Source organism: Engraulis encrasicolus, chromosome 7, assembly GCF_034702125.1.
Source record: "Engraulis encrasicolus isolate BLACKSEA-1 chromosome 7, IST_EnEncr_1.0, whole genome shotgun sequence".
NCBI lineage: Eukaryota > Metazoa > Chordata > Actinopteri > Clupeiformes > Engraulidae > Engraulis > Engraulis encrasicolus.
Genome location: NC_085863.1, coordinates 55,561,923 through 55,574,467, shown reverse-complemented (window position 1 = coordinate 55,574,467; position 12,545 = coordinate 55,561,923). Strand labels below are relative to the sequence as shown.

The following is a 12,545-nucleotide window of genomic DNA, read 5'->3' as shown; positions in this document are numbered from 1 at the left end:
ACTTGGATTTTTGGTTGTTTTAATGATCAAGGGACAGAAATGCTCAATGTATAGATACACACAGTTGCGTTTAGTAGCTCAAGATGTTTGTCAAATGAAATCAATATGACACAACGAGGACCGACCAGTCAGCTGATGGACCATTCCCATTCGCTCACTCCCTTTCCTCCTTGTTGATAGTCCCTCCCTGCGTCACTCGGACGCCTGGTTGTCTGTAGTGAGCACTTCAGGAGGAAACGTACAAACGTCAGTCCATTCGCAGACCTAAATTGCAGTCAAAAATGGACCACTCTGCAAAAGAAAAGGAGGCAATTGCTTTGGTTGCGGAGGCAGATAAGAAAATTAAATCGCCGCAAGGGTTTCTTGGGACGTTATTTGGGTGAATATTGTTTGCTCATCTATCTTTAGCTACTTCCCTAGCTAGCTAGCAAGGTTGACTAGCATCCTAATCAGCTGCTTTTTGTTTACAGTGTAAACTAAACTGACGTACCTAAAAAATAGGGACAAGTTACATAGAACGAATGGTTGTTTTGTAATGCTTCTTTCTTATAATGTAATAACACATTGAAAATCTATGATTTGATTGTATTGGCGTTATTATATTACGCAATCGTGTAGTGAAGAAGACAGAATGCAAGAGGAAACAAAACATGTATTTCTGAGTATTGCTGAACGTTTCAACTTGTGTTGTGCTCTGTTAAAGGAACTCTTCAAGGGCTGAAGAGGCCTGCGAAATGTATGTAAGAGCTGCAAATATGTTCAAGATGGCCAAAAATTGGAGTGGTAAGCAATCATGGAATTGAATCCTTGTGATGGAAGGGCTATAGGCATTAATACACCATAATGGTTGTTCATATTGCCCATATCCACAGAGATTTCATATTCACAATCATATTCACAAACATTTATGTGGCTGATTATGATGATGACGAGTAAGGGGCTGTTTATACATACCTAGGTAGGCTATTTGTACACCTTGTATCAGGCCTAAGTGACTTGGGGATGTTTCAGAAAACAGGTTTAGTCACTCACTTACGTGTGTGTGTACATTAACTGAAGAAGTAACATTCACTAATTACCATATATAGGTATAACCAGTGACCACTTGAACTGTGTGTTTCCCTCAGCTGCAGGTGGTGCTTTCTGCAAAGCTGCCCGACTATATTGCCAGGTGGACAACAAACTAAATGGGGCTGTGAGCTACATTGATGCAGGAAACGCCTACAAGAAATCTGATCCCGAAGGTTGGCTTCTTTTCACCACAGTCTAGATTTCATAAAACAAACATACATTGACATTTAGACATACATTTAACATACATCGCAGTTTCGACTGCTGAATGATATATGTAGTGTGTACTAGTTTAATTGCTCTTTTCAACTGTCCACAGAGGCAGTTAAGTGTCTCAGCCACGCCATTGAGATTTACACTGACATGGTAAGAGGAAATAATAAAATAATAATAATAATAAAGATATAACTCAAAGTAACGTCCCTGTGCACAACCACTTGTCCAGGTGCTGGTGATGTGCAGTAAGAGTAATCCAAGTAAATGAAGGATGAATCACCGCACAGTGGTATCTTTTGCTGGTAGTTTATTTGGTGAACCAAATAAACTACCAGCAAAAGATACCACTGTGCGGTGATTCATCCTTCATTTACTTAAAAAAATATATAACTCGATTTGTATGGCACAGTTTCATACAAGGCATGCATTTTCACATCTTTCTACAATCATTGTTCAGTAAGAATAACCTGGGGTTGGCAATAGAAGCTCGTCGCTGGTCTTAAATATTTCCAGTTGTAAAATTTATTTTTGGGTTTTTTCCATTCTACTCTACTTTAGCATACAGTATTTTATGTGATCATTTTTTTTTCCAGGGTCGTTTCACAATCGCAGCAAAGCATCATATCACCATCGCAGAAATTTATGAAAGCGAGATGCTGGACATTGAAAAGGTAAGGTAGAAGATCCGAAAGTGTTGTTCACCATTTTCAAACCTTCAGGAAGTTGTAAGAGGCCATTCAGATAAGTGATCGAATGTGAATGTCTGCATAATACAAATCTGGGTCTGTGTTGTGCTTAATTGCAAGTATTTTCTTGTCTACTGAAGGCTGTTGAGCAATATGAACAAGCGGCGGAATATTACAAAATGGAAGAGTCTACCAGGTACTGTATGCGCAGCAGACAGTCACATCCATGTGTGAACAAAAATGTCTAGAGCATTAACACAATGTTTGCAGATTGAAGCTCAAATTCTGTTTTCATTCCTGCAGTTCTGGAAACAAATGCCTCCTGAAAGTTGCTACTTATACTGCTCAACTAGAACAATACCACAAAGCTATCGAAATCTATGAGCAGGTTCGTATCCGGTTGAAAGTGCATGTTTTATTGTCATTGTTTAAAAATAAAATAAAAAATATGGTCATGTGTGTATATTCTTATAGGCAAGCCGTCACACTGGACAGTAAGAACAAAATTATGTGTTCATGTTTCAGAGATACAACATTTACAATGCCGTGTGTGGAGAGCCAAACTACTTTAGAATTAACTCTGAAATGTTACACTAAACAAAGAGTATAAAGTTCACTCTATTTTTGAGTAGGACCAAATGTTATCTGAACAGAGTTCATTTCTACTCTTCAAGACCTATATTAACACTGGTATTTTTTTTTTTACTGTGTGGCATTCCAGATTGGTACCTATGCAATGGATAGTACTTTGCTGAAGTATGGAGCAAAAGACCACTTCTTCAAAGCAGCTCTCTGCCACTTCTGTGTAGACATGCTCAATGCCAAGGTAAGTTCTACAATGAAAAAAAACTTTCTGGCACACTGCGCTAATACACCATACCATGAATGGGTTACTGGCACATGCCCACAGAGACCCAGTTTGAGCTTGACCTGGGATATTTCCCAACCCTGCCCTAAACGTTTATCTCCCAATCTTTTCTTTTACATCACAATGAAGCCAAAATAACCTAAAATATATCTAAAGTCAAAAAATATTTGTTAAAATAAGTCCAACGGACCGACGGATGGACATACTTTCTTATAGAGATGCTAAGATGCATCTAAAAACAAACAAAAATGACAACCACAGCAACACGTGGTTTGTTGGAGCTGCGTCATAGAGATCAGTTGGCCTTTATGTGCTTTTTTTGTTTTTCTCCTCATCAGTTGGCTGTGCAGAGGTATGAGGGAATGTTTCCTGCTTTCTCCGACTCAAGAGAGTGTAAATTGCTCAAGGTAAATCTTTCATGAAGTGCACCCTGCCTTGAACACAATATTTATTCATAGTCTAATGTTGTTATTTAGGTGGGAAAAGATTGTTTTTTATGTATACATTTTTATCAGTGTGTTTCTAGTTTTGGTGTTCTGTAACAGGAAGTCACATTCCTGACCACTGCTATCTTAAATCTTTGTGTTGAACAGAAACTCCTTGATGCACACGATGAACAGAATGTGGATGCATACACTGATGCGGTAAGACAACCCCCCAAACGCACACACACACACACACACACACAGAAGCAAAGGAAAACCATGCAACATTTTGTGTTAGTCACTTTAACAACTGAGCAGATTCTTAAACCTCTATTAGCAAACAAAACATTTTGGAGTGAAATAAGGTCATCATGAGGACTACCTCTTGTGTAATAGTGACTGCAGTATTCTGGTACAGTATTCTGATGTTCTCAAACAGAATATTCTCATTATTCACTTTGAAACAAGTTCCGGCATATTCTACTTACATGTGTGAAACAGTGTTCTGCAACCGGAATATTCCTGAACCACAGACTCATTAGGAATGAATAAGTCGTTTACATGACTCGTGTGCAAGCCGAATTCTGCTATCCAGGCCGCGCCCTCCTAGTGACATATAGCTCCAGGCCTTTTTATTAGAATACCATGAAAAAGTTGATTTATTTCCATAATTCCATCAATAATGTTAAACTGTCATGGATTGTAGATTCATGGCCCAGTTTTTTAACTATTCCAATCATTAATTTTTTTCTTTTTATATACATTGGCCTTCCAGCTCAAAAAACCCATGAATTTGGGAATTCGCATTATTAGAATATTGTTATAAAATCACATTTTTCTTCATCAAAATTCGGGTCACATTAAATCAGTTGAAATATGGTACTTTCTACATAACATGCAATGGTCAATACTTGGTTAGGACATTCTCTGTCTTCATAATGGCCATGATGCGTTTAACATTGAAGTCAATGGCAAAAACAGTGCATGGGAGTTAAGGAAGCCCAGATATCCTTGATGCTTTGCTGTCAGCTGTTCTTGTTTGTTGACCTGGTGCCCCACACTTCACTCTTCAATATACCCTGTAGATTTCCATGCCACGTTTTGGCGCTAACTCACCAGTTTAATTCTAAATAACCAGAAATGAAACTCCATTGAAAATTAATGGGGTTTCATTTCTGGTTATTTAGAATTAAACTGGTGAGTTAGCGCCAAAACGTGGCATGGAAATCTACAGGGTATATTGAAGAGTGAAGTGTGGGGCACCAGGTCAGCTATACAAAAACAGCTGACGGCAAAGCATCAAGGATATCTGGGCTTCCATAACTCCCATGCACTGTTTTTGCCATTGGCTTCAATGTTAAACGCATCATGGCCATTATGAAGACAGAGAATGTCCTAACCAAGTATTGGCCATTGCATTTTATGTAGAAAGTACCAAATTTCAACCGATTTAATGTGACCCGAATTTTGATGAAGAAAAATGTGATTTTACAACAATATTCTAATAATGCGAATTCCTCAATTCATGGGTTTTTTGAGCTGGAAGGCCAACGTATATAAAAAGAAAAAAAATAATGATTGGAATAGTTAAAAAACTGGGCCATGAATCTACAATCCATGACAGTTTAACATTATTGATGGAATTATGGAAATAAATCAACTTTTTCATGGTATTCTAATAAAAAGGCCTGGAGCTGTAACACCTTCAGCGTTGCTTCTAGTCAGGCCAGGAGCAATACAAATATCCTTTCTGAGCGTTTCAGAAAAATCAGGAACTCCTCCCACTTTGTCGGGAAGCAAACAACCAGCAGCAAACCAAAGGAGGCGGGTCAACCATGCTGCTTGGGAAATGTTAATTGTTATGCTCTTGGTCAGGTCAAGTCACGAAGAGATTTGAACGTCGATGATAATCAGGCTAGAATACTGCCACCATTCCGAATATTCTTAATGTTCCTTCCATGTAACTGTGCTCTTTGCCTATGTTAATTCCTCTGAAACAGATAAAGGAGTTTGACACAATCACCAGACTGGACCAATGGCAGACCACCATGCTACTGAGAATCAAGAAGACCATTCAGGACGAGGAGAGCGACCTGCGTTAACTCCTGTCCCTGTGCCTATTCCAAGAACCTGGCTCAGCAGTAAACCAGGTTCAGTTAACCTAGAGGTAGTGCTAAATCATCTAATAGAAGAGCCTGAAATCCTCATCTTCTTCACAAAATGATACCTTTGGGCTATCTATTAGCGTGGCTTACCCCTTCCTGTAGATTAACTTAGCCAGGTTTATCACTTGGGGTACTCCCTGCTGCCTGTCATCTTGTATATTCGTAAATTAATCCCAATGTTTACACCTGACCTTTCAGTGGGAATAGCACCTATTGTTTCATCTCCAGCATTATTCACCTGAAAGGACTGTAATGAATCTTTCCAAAGAACAGTTGTACATGTTTCGCCACACAGGGCTGGTCATAACAACATGTCGCCGTGCCATGGAATTATTTGCCTGTCAGAGAAAGAGTTACGGTAGTCTTCTGCATGAATTTTAGAGTGTAGTTTTTTCCTGCAAGGCATGATGATGTTGTCGTCACTTGCAGTCATACAGTGTAACATTTGGAACACCTCGTGGGTAATTCCCGAATTGCCAAAATACTGTTACATTTGCTTTTTTTGTTATGTGTGAAAAGCTTTTCTGTTTTACGATCGAGTGTGCAGCAGGCCCGATTGCATTCAGTCGGGCAGAATAACCTGGTGTTGTTACGTTCGTCTACATTTTGTATTCAAATGTTTTCCTGAAAGTTGGGCTGTGTTAAGATTACTTGTGCTCTTTTGTTGCTACAGAGCTGTAAGGTTGACCCTGGAAATGTTCATCTGTGGGCATTGCAGCATCAAAAACTGAGTATGTTTTCCAGATAGTTGTTCAAAAGCCGTTCCCAACTATCTCTGCATAATAGCAGTTGGGCTGTACATGACTTTTTAGACATTCCAAACCATTCCACGTCTTTGCCGGGTAGGTTTATGGCATTTTTCCCCACACTCCAGAATGTCTAAATTATCATAGGAACAATTTTCTGCATTCCAAACAGCATCCGTTTTGGTTGTTTGTCCAGAATATCTGTCATGTAGAGAACTACTCTTGGCTTGTCTGCATAGGCTATTCTGAATGTGTGTCAGAGTACTATGTTTAACGTAACCATGTGTTTTTGTAGGCTCTATACTGAATGATACTAATTATTTCCTCCATTGAGGAATTTGCCCTTAGCTTAATGTTATTAAGCTTCAAGAATTTTAAACAACTACTATCTAACACTGCTGTGCCCACCAAATATTATTTATTTCATAGAATGGCATTGTTACAGTGAGAGAGCATACAATACCAAGGCTTTGAGACCATTTCAGAAATTGATAAAGACATCATTAGTATTTGACTGCGACAAAGCTAGTTCAGATTATCCTCACAGATTTTGCACAATTCATCCTAAAGGAAATATTACCTGTTTCCAATTCTGTTTTTATTTATAAATACTTTGTTCTTTTATTCAGTTGTATGGTTAATTATAGAATGTGCATGTTCATTCTTTTTGGATATGGCTGCTGAGGTTGAAATACAGTCTATTGTTATATAAGTAAGAAGACAGTAGGCCCACTGGCTCGAACGTGGCGAAAAAAAAAATATCTACAGTACGGTAGATTCTGACTAGAGTTGGACAGATCCCAATTGTTTCCATTGTAAATGTATTCTAATGAATTCTTTGACAAAAACCAAAAATAAAAAAGTTGCTCTTAATGTGTCTCATCTAATCATCTCTTTTCTGCAATAATATATACTAGAAAAAAACACAACAATTTAAACAAATGTATATGCTTATAAGTTAGATTTATTTAAAATAGTGCTCAATTCATATTTATATAGTGGCCCTCTGGGGGGGGGGAAAAAAAAAAAGAAAAATCTGTTTTACTAAAATGCTTTGTGTGGCCCCAGTGTTGGAGCAGCAGTGTGTTGGTTGTTTAGTCGTCCTCCTCCTCATCGTCCAGGCCCTCTGCCTCCTCCTGCGCGGCCCTCAGCTCCTCCTGGGCCGCCTTCAGGGCCTGCTCCTCCTCCAGGCTGGGGTCCAGGGACTCGGTGACCTCCGGCCCGCTGGCGTACTCCTCCTGGGGGGCGGGCAGCGAGGTGGGGCTGAACCCGTACTTGGACTCTGTGCTCTTCATGCCCCAGCCGATGTAGATGTTGTCGAATTTCCTAAAGGAAACAGTTAACGTGTGGAGTTGTCTTGTGTGCAGAGGTGTACCGGTATAAAGTAGAAGACACAGTCACCTGGTTTTAAATAGTTTATACACCAGGCAGGTATTATTAAACACCTGGGCACTAGTACCTGGTTTTAAATAGTTTATACACCAGGTATTCCATTGTACCAAATAAGGTAGACATACAAGCAATATACACACAAATAGTGAGGGATGCCATAGTTTTGTTGCTTACTTGCCACAAGCGTAGGCGTAGGCTCCAGGCCAGAGATTGGAGCGCAGGGTGGCAATGGCGAACTGGGGGATGAGTGAAGAGGACAAGCCGGTGGTCCAAGGAGGGGTGTAGTTGACGTCTAAAATTGCACATTACAAATAAAATTACACATTACAGTCAAAGCAGTGTGTGAGTACTTGGTACAGATTTCAGTTCTGTTTCCTTGCATACATGACCACCAAAGGGCAAGTGATGCAAGGGCTCCAAGATTTCATTGTCAGTTTGTGACTGCAGGGTACATCTCGGTGCTACTCTGACATTTGTTTTCTTGACAGCTGTGGGTTCAATAGAGATCAAGCTCGACTTCACTCCGCCAACCAACTCATGAAGTTCTAGGTCACAGCCTTGACTGTCAGTCTGTTGAGATGAACTCTGAGGCCATTTAAAATGCTGGTTGATCATTCCTAGATAACTTGCCTAGCAACAAGAAACAACTAGCTATACAATGTTGTAAATGATCTATGATATTGCCATATGAGCACATACAGGAAGTGTATTTTCTTTAGCAGCAGCTGACACTAATTACCATATCCCTCCAGCCAGGTAAAAATGAGCTAATGAGTGGAATGGTTTTGGTTTAATAACACAAGCAGGAGGAATATCGGGCAGGGCTTTTACTTTCTTTGTCTGCCCCTATGTGAGCAAGTTACACATCAATCAGCTGACCTGCATCCTCAGACAGCGGGGTGAGGAGGGGAGGGCCGACTTCAGGCTCTGGCTTGTCCATGTCTTCATCCTTGTCCTCCTCCTCCGCCTCCTCGTCAAACTCATCCTCAGGCTTCCCACCCAGGTTGACCCAGGAACAGCGACCCTGCAGGACATGCAGAATAAAGTACTCAAAGTCGCTGTGTGTCACGTGAAATAGTAAATATTAAGGCAAGAAAACTGGGGATCCGGAAATCACATTTAATATCCAAATATTAAACAACAGTAAAGAAAGTTGGAAATAGCATTCTACTTTTATTATTCTATTCTTTTCTATTCCTATTCTATTCTACAGAGTAGTCTTCCTTAATATTGGTGCCAGATTCGACCAAGTGCAGCTCTGAGGTTCTACCTAAAAAGGCAAGTTTTATTGTAGACTGGACACATTTTAAGATATGTGAATGTTAGAAGCTTTTTTTTTTCCAGCTAAATTTGGAAACGTGGACTTAACATAATAAAAGTGTGCTGAAATAGTCAGACCCATGTGGAATAACCCATATGGAGTTTTCGTGTGGTGTGCAAAAGCTTAAGTATACAGCCTAATTCATAGAATACATAGTTGTCAATGGCATTCTATTATTCTATTCTGTTCTATTCTATTCAATTATTTCATCTATTCTACATAGCTTTTTACCTGAGTCAGGATATGTTGAACGTGGTGCACCCAGGTGGAGAGCGACTCTGCCATCTCGATGACAGGAATGCCCTCAAAGTCGGGGTTCTCCTCGAAGTTGGCACGGGACCCGTCATCGTCATCATCCCCCTCCTCTTCGCCAAACTGGAAGAACCCCAGCGGGCTCACCTGCGTACAGGCTGAGATGCGGGCGATCTGCGTCCTCAGGTAGTTGGCCTCGTTGCCGGGGAAGGGCGGGTAGCTGACGATGGGGGTGTTCAGCTGACCCGTGAAGAACTTGCGGATCTGCCTGCCCGCCACTATCTGCTCCGGGGTGACGCTTGGCAGTTTGACCCACGGTAACCCGGGTTCTTGGCACACAAAGTAGGTGTACTTGTTGGCGCCGGTGCGATTCTCTTCCTTGGGCACCGGTGGTGGTGGTTTGAAATTTGATTTTGGGAGTTGGTCAACCTAAAAAAAAAAAATCACAACAGTACGGCGCATACCCTTTTAGTGTCTCTGAAGTCTTCCTTTCTCTCTAATCAAGCCTGAAATCTGAAATGGTCACTTGTTATTACAACTGAACAGGGGCAGACAAACTGGATGGATTGAGAAAGTAAAAGTCCTGCTAGAGATTCCTTCTGTCTGCATATTACAGACAAGTGATTTCATTACCGGGCGCACAGAAAGAATGGCACGACTGATGTAAGGGGGGCCTTGGCTGGAATCTACTGGTATATGGGGGGCCTTGTCATGGTTAAGTTTGGGAACCCCTGCTATAGTGAATGACATTTCCGAGACATCCTGACCCCTGAGCATACCTCCACAATTTCTGCGTCCTCTTCTTCCTCGCGAGCCTCCTTCTCTTCTTCCTCTCCTTTTTCCTCCCCGCCTTCCTCCTCATCCTCCTCCCCTTCCCTCAGCTCCACCTCTGCTATCAGGTAGTTGGCCTCCGTGCCCAGGATTTTGCCCCAGAAGCGGCAGCGTTGCAGAGGCTGCGTGTCCACCAGGTGCTTCAGGGCCAAGAAGATTCTCTGCATCTCGTCCTTGTCCATCCCTACACCCGCCTGCTGCAGGAAGAAGGCCAGCTCTGCCACGTTGGGTATTGGGGCCTCAACCTACAGGTTGATTCAGGGATAGACAAGATAAAGCATCATTTGCCTTGTATATGATGTATATGCTGGGAAAAGATGACTGGATGGAAGGGATGTAAATATGTATGTATAAATGGGCAGCCATGAGTAAGTGGTTAGGGCATCAGACTTGTATCCCAAAGGTTGCCGGTTTGACAGGTTGGCAGGGGGAGTAATTAACCAGTGGTCTCCCCCATCCTCCTCCATGACTGAGGTACCCTGGTACCGTCCTGCCGCACTGCTCCCTTGGGGCGCCATTGGGGCTGCCCCCTTGCACGGGTGAGGCATAAATGCAATTTCTTCTGTGCTGTGGAGTGCTGTGTCACCATGACAATGGGAGTTGGAGTTTCCCAGTTGGGCTTTCACTCTTTCATAAATACTCATCTTTTGTATAATGATTTTAAGTTAAGTCTATTTTCATACAGTGAGATAAAACAACACATTTCATGCAGTGAGACAAGAAAAAAATAATTTCAGGCTGGCATAACAAGTCCCTTCTCTATTGTTCTTTGAGGACAGAACATTATTTGAGATAAACACTGCACTGGCAAGAAACGTACCAGTTCCTCGTGGTGGTCCCCATCTTCACCTGGCTGGCGAGCAAACAGTATTCGCTGGAGTTCAGCAAGATCTTGCTGTGGGCAACTGAATGGCGTGTCTCGTAAGCCACTCTGCGTGCCCTCCATCAAACCGCGTTTCACCTCTCGACTCATGTCCTCCATCACGTCCACTGCATTTTCGGGGCGTTCATCCATTATCTTATTAATCAAACAGGCGAGGTGGTCGTAGCTGGGAAAAGTGAAATACCAGGTAATTTGTTGTCATATTTCCAAAGCACCACTGAAACAATGTGACGTGACATGTCGATAAGACCAGATGAGTGCGTCAAACAAACAGCTAACAATGCTATCAGTGGTAGAAAGTGGAAGAAATATTTAACTTACAGGTTAAGATTAGTTTTTGAGCTGCTCTTAAGCATGAATGCCTTTAGACAGGACGCCATTTGCTCCGTTTGCTTCTCTTTTTCATCCTTGACTGACTTCATTTTTCAACTTTTTTATTTGAAAGCCCTCGACGGGCTGTCTTGTAGCTGCGGCTCTAACCTTTTGCTGTAGTAAACAAATCCGTTACCATGGTTACATCTTCACGTGGCTGGCAGCATCCTGATGAAGCTGCAGAGAAACTCCTGTGTGGCTTTCTTTCCTTATTTCCTTCTTTATGTCTTTCTTTCTTTGTTTCTGTCTTTCTTTTAACATGTGAAAATGCCGGCAATGTTAATTCCATTTTCTTCTTTTACTTGGCAAGCTTTAGGAAGGAGTGGTTTGACTTGCCATTAATTCAATGCTATTAAAAATATGAAAAATTGTGAAAAATCAAATGAAAAAAATAACGAATATATATATATAATAAATATATCCAACCTATAGCCGTGCCACTTGAAAGTTAAATCACATGCAATGTCTTAAGTGTACCTAAATACACTAGCTGTTCCGAAATAGTAATACAACTTAATAAGTAGGCCTACACAATTCAGAAGTAGGCCTATGCTAAAAGTCCATTAAGTACATGCTTGATATCATATACTGTTATTACAATTAACTAAGATACTAGGAAAAAAAAGCTTAATTTTAGCACATAAGTAAAGGTAAGCTTTACTTAATATGTCTTGTGTGCATACTTTTTTTTCCCAAAATAATACTTAATACACTTTAGAGTTAGGCCTATGCTTTAAGTTTAAAAAGTATATGCTTAATAATAAGTATACTTTTTAAAATATATGATGAAGAGTGTAACTCTGAGATGCTGAAGAGTGTAACTCGCTGAAGAGTGTAACTCTGCAATACAGGGACATAGTCACTAGAGGGTAGAATGGAGCCACTGTGGAGCGTAATACAGCTCTCCTGAATGATGGTCTGAAATCACTTCCCAATTATTCCTGTCCTGTGTCTGACTGTGGGTGTCTCTTAGATGATCATCGTTCATAATCAAAAACATTTTTTTTGTCTTTTATGACTTTATTTATGATAGGACAGTGAGACGAGTGGGGAGAAAGAGATGGGCAAGGATCAGCAAAGGATACAGGCCGGAATCGAACCTGGGTCGCCAGCGTAGCAGCCCAGTGCCCTACATAGCCACGGTACGGCCACCCACTCACAAATTCGTAATTTCTCATAAATATTTACATCAACTTTAAATCATTTCTATTGAATGTTGATTATTATGTCTATGGGTATGAACTTCCCATTACCTAACTGAGAACACACACCGTCACGAGTGTCTAATTTTTCACTCTCTTTGATCAGATCAGTTGT

General features: G+C 40.9%; 2 protein-coding genes across 2 annotated transcripts; one reads left to right on the top strand and one right to left on the bottom strand.

Moving 5' to 3' along the window:
* The first annotated feature begins 204 nt into the window (after positions 1 to 204).
* napaa (N-ethylmaleimide-sensitive factor attachment protein, alpha a) lies at positions 205 to 7,050 on the top strand. The gene is made up of 11 exons (XM_063204049.1): positions 205 to 379; positions 704 to 783; positions 1,128 to 1,244; positions 1,391 to 1,437; positions 1,881 to 1,958; positions 2,114 to 2,169; positions 2,277 to 2,361; positions 2,695 to 2,799; positions 3,180 to 3,248; positions 3,435 to 3,485; positions 5,267 to 7,050. Exons 1-11 carry the CDS (start codon positions 282 to 284, stop codon positions 5,366 to 5,368), a joined length of 888 nt encoding a protein of 295 aa, XP_063060119.1. The 5' UTR covers positions 205 to 281; the 3' UTR covers positions 5,369 to 7,050.
* A 73-nt stretch (positions 7,051 to 7,123) lies between these two features.
* Positions 7,124 to 11,358, bottom strand: rsph4a (radial spoke head component 4A). Its single transcript, XM_063204040.1, has 7 exons — positions 11,178 to 11,358; positions 10,794 to 11,022; positions 9,922 to 10,218; positions 9,122 to 9,571; positions 8,449 to 8,593; positions 7,744 to 7,861; positions 7,124 to 7,503 (listed from the first exon to the last, which is right to left on the bottom strand). Exons 1-7 carry the CDS (start codon positions 11,276 to 11,278, stop codon positions 7,272 to 7,274), a joined length of 1,572 nt encoding a protein of 523 aa, XP_063060110.1. The 5' UTR covers positions 11,279 to 11,358; the 3' UTR covers positions 7,124 to 7,271.
* Positions 11,359 to 12,545: the final 1,187 nt, after the last annotated feature.

Coding starts and splice junctions, on each gene's coding strand:
- napaa (XM_063204049.1), top strand. CDS start 282: ATGGACCACTCTGCAAAAGAAAAGGAGGCAATTGCTTTGGTTGCGGAG. Junction 2,170..2,276: donor AAAATGGAAGAGTCTACCAG/GTACTGTATGCG, acceptor TCATTCCTGCAG/TTCTGGAAACAAATGCCTCC. Junction 3,249..3,434: donor GAGAGTGTAAATTGCTCAAG/GTAAATCTTTCA, acceptor TGTGTTGAACAG/AAACTCCTTGATGCACACGA.
- rsph4a (XM_063204040.1), bottom strand. CDS start 11,278: ATGAAGTCAGTCAAGGATGAAAAAGAGAAGCAAACGGAGCAAATGGCG. Junction 10,219..10,793: donor GGGACCACCACGAGGAACTG/GTACGTTTCTTG, acceptor ATCAACCTGTAG/GTTGAGGCCCCAATACCCAA. Junction 7,862..8,448: donor CCCGCTGTCTGAGGATGCAG/GTCAGCTGATTG, acceptor GTGCAATTTTAG/ACGTCAACTACACCCCTCCT.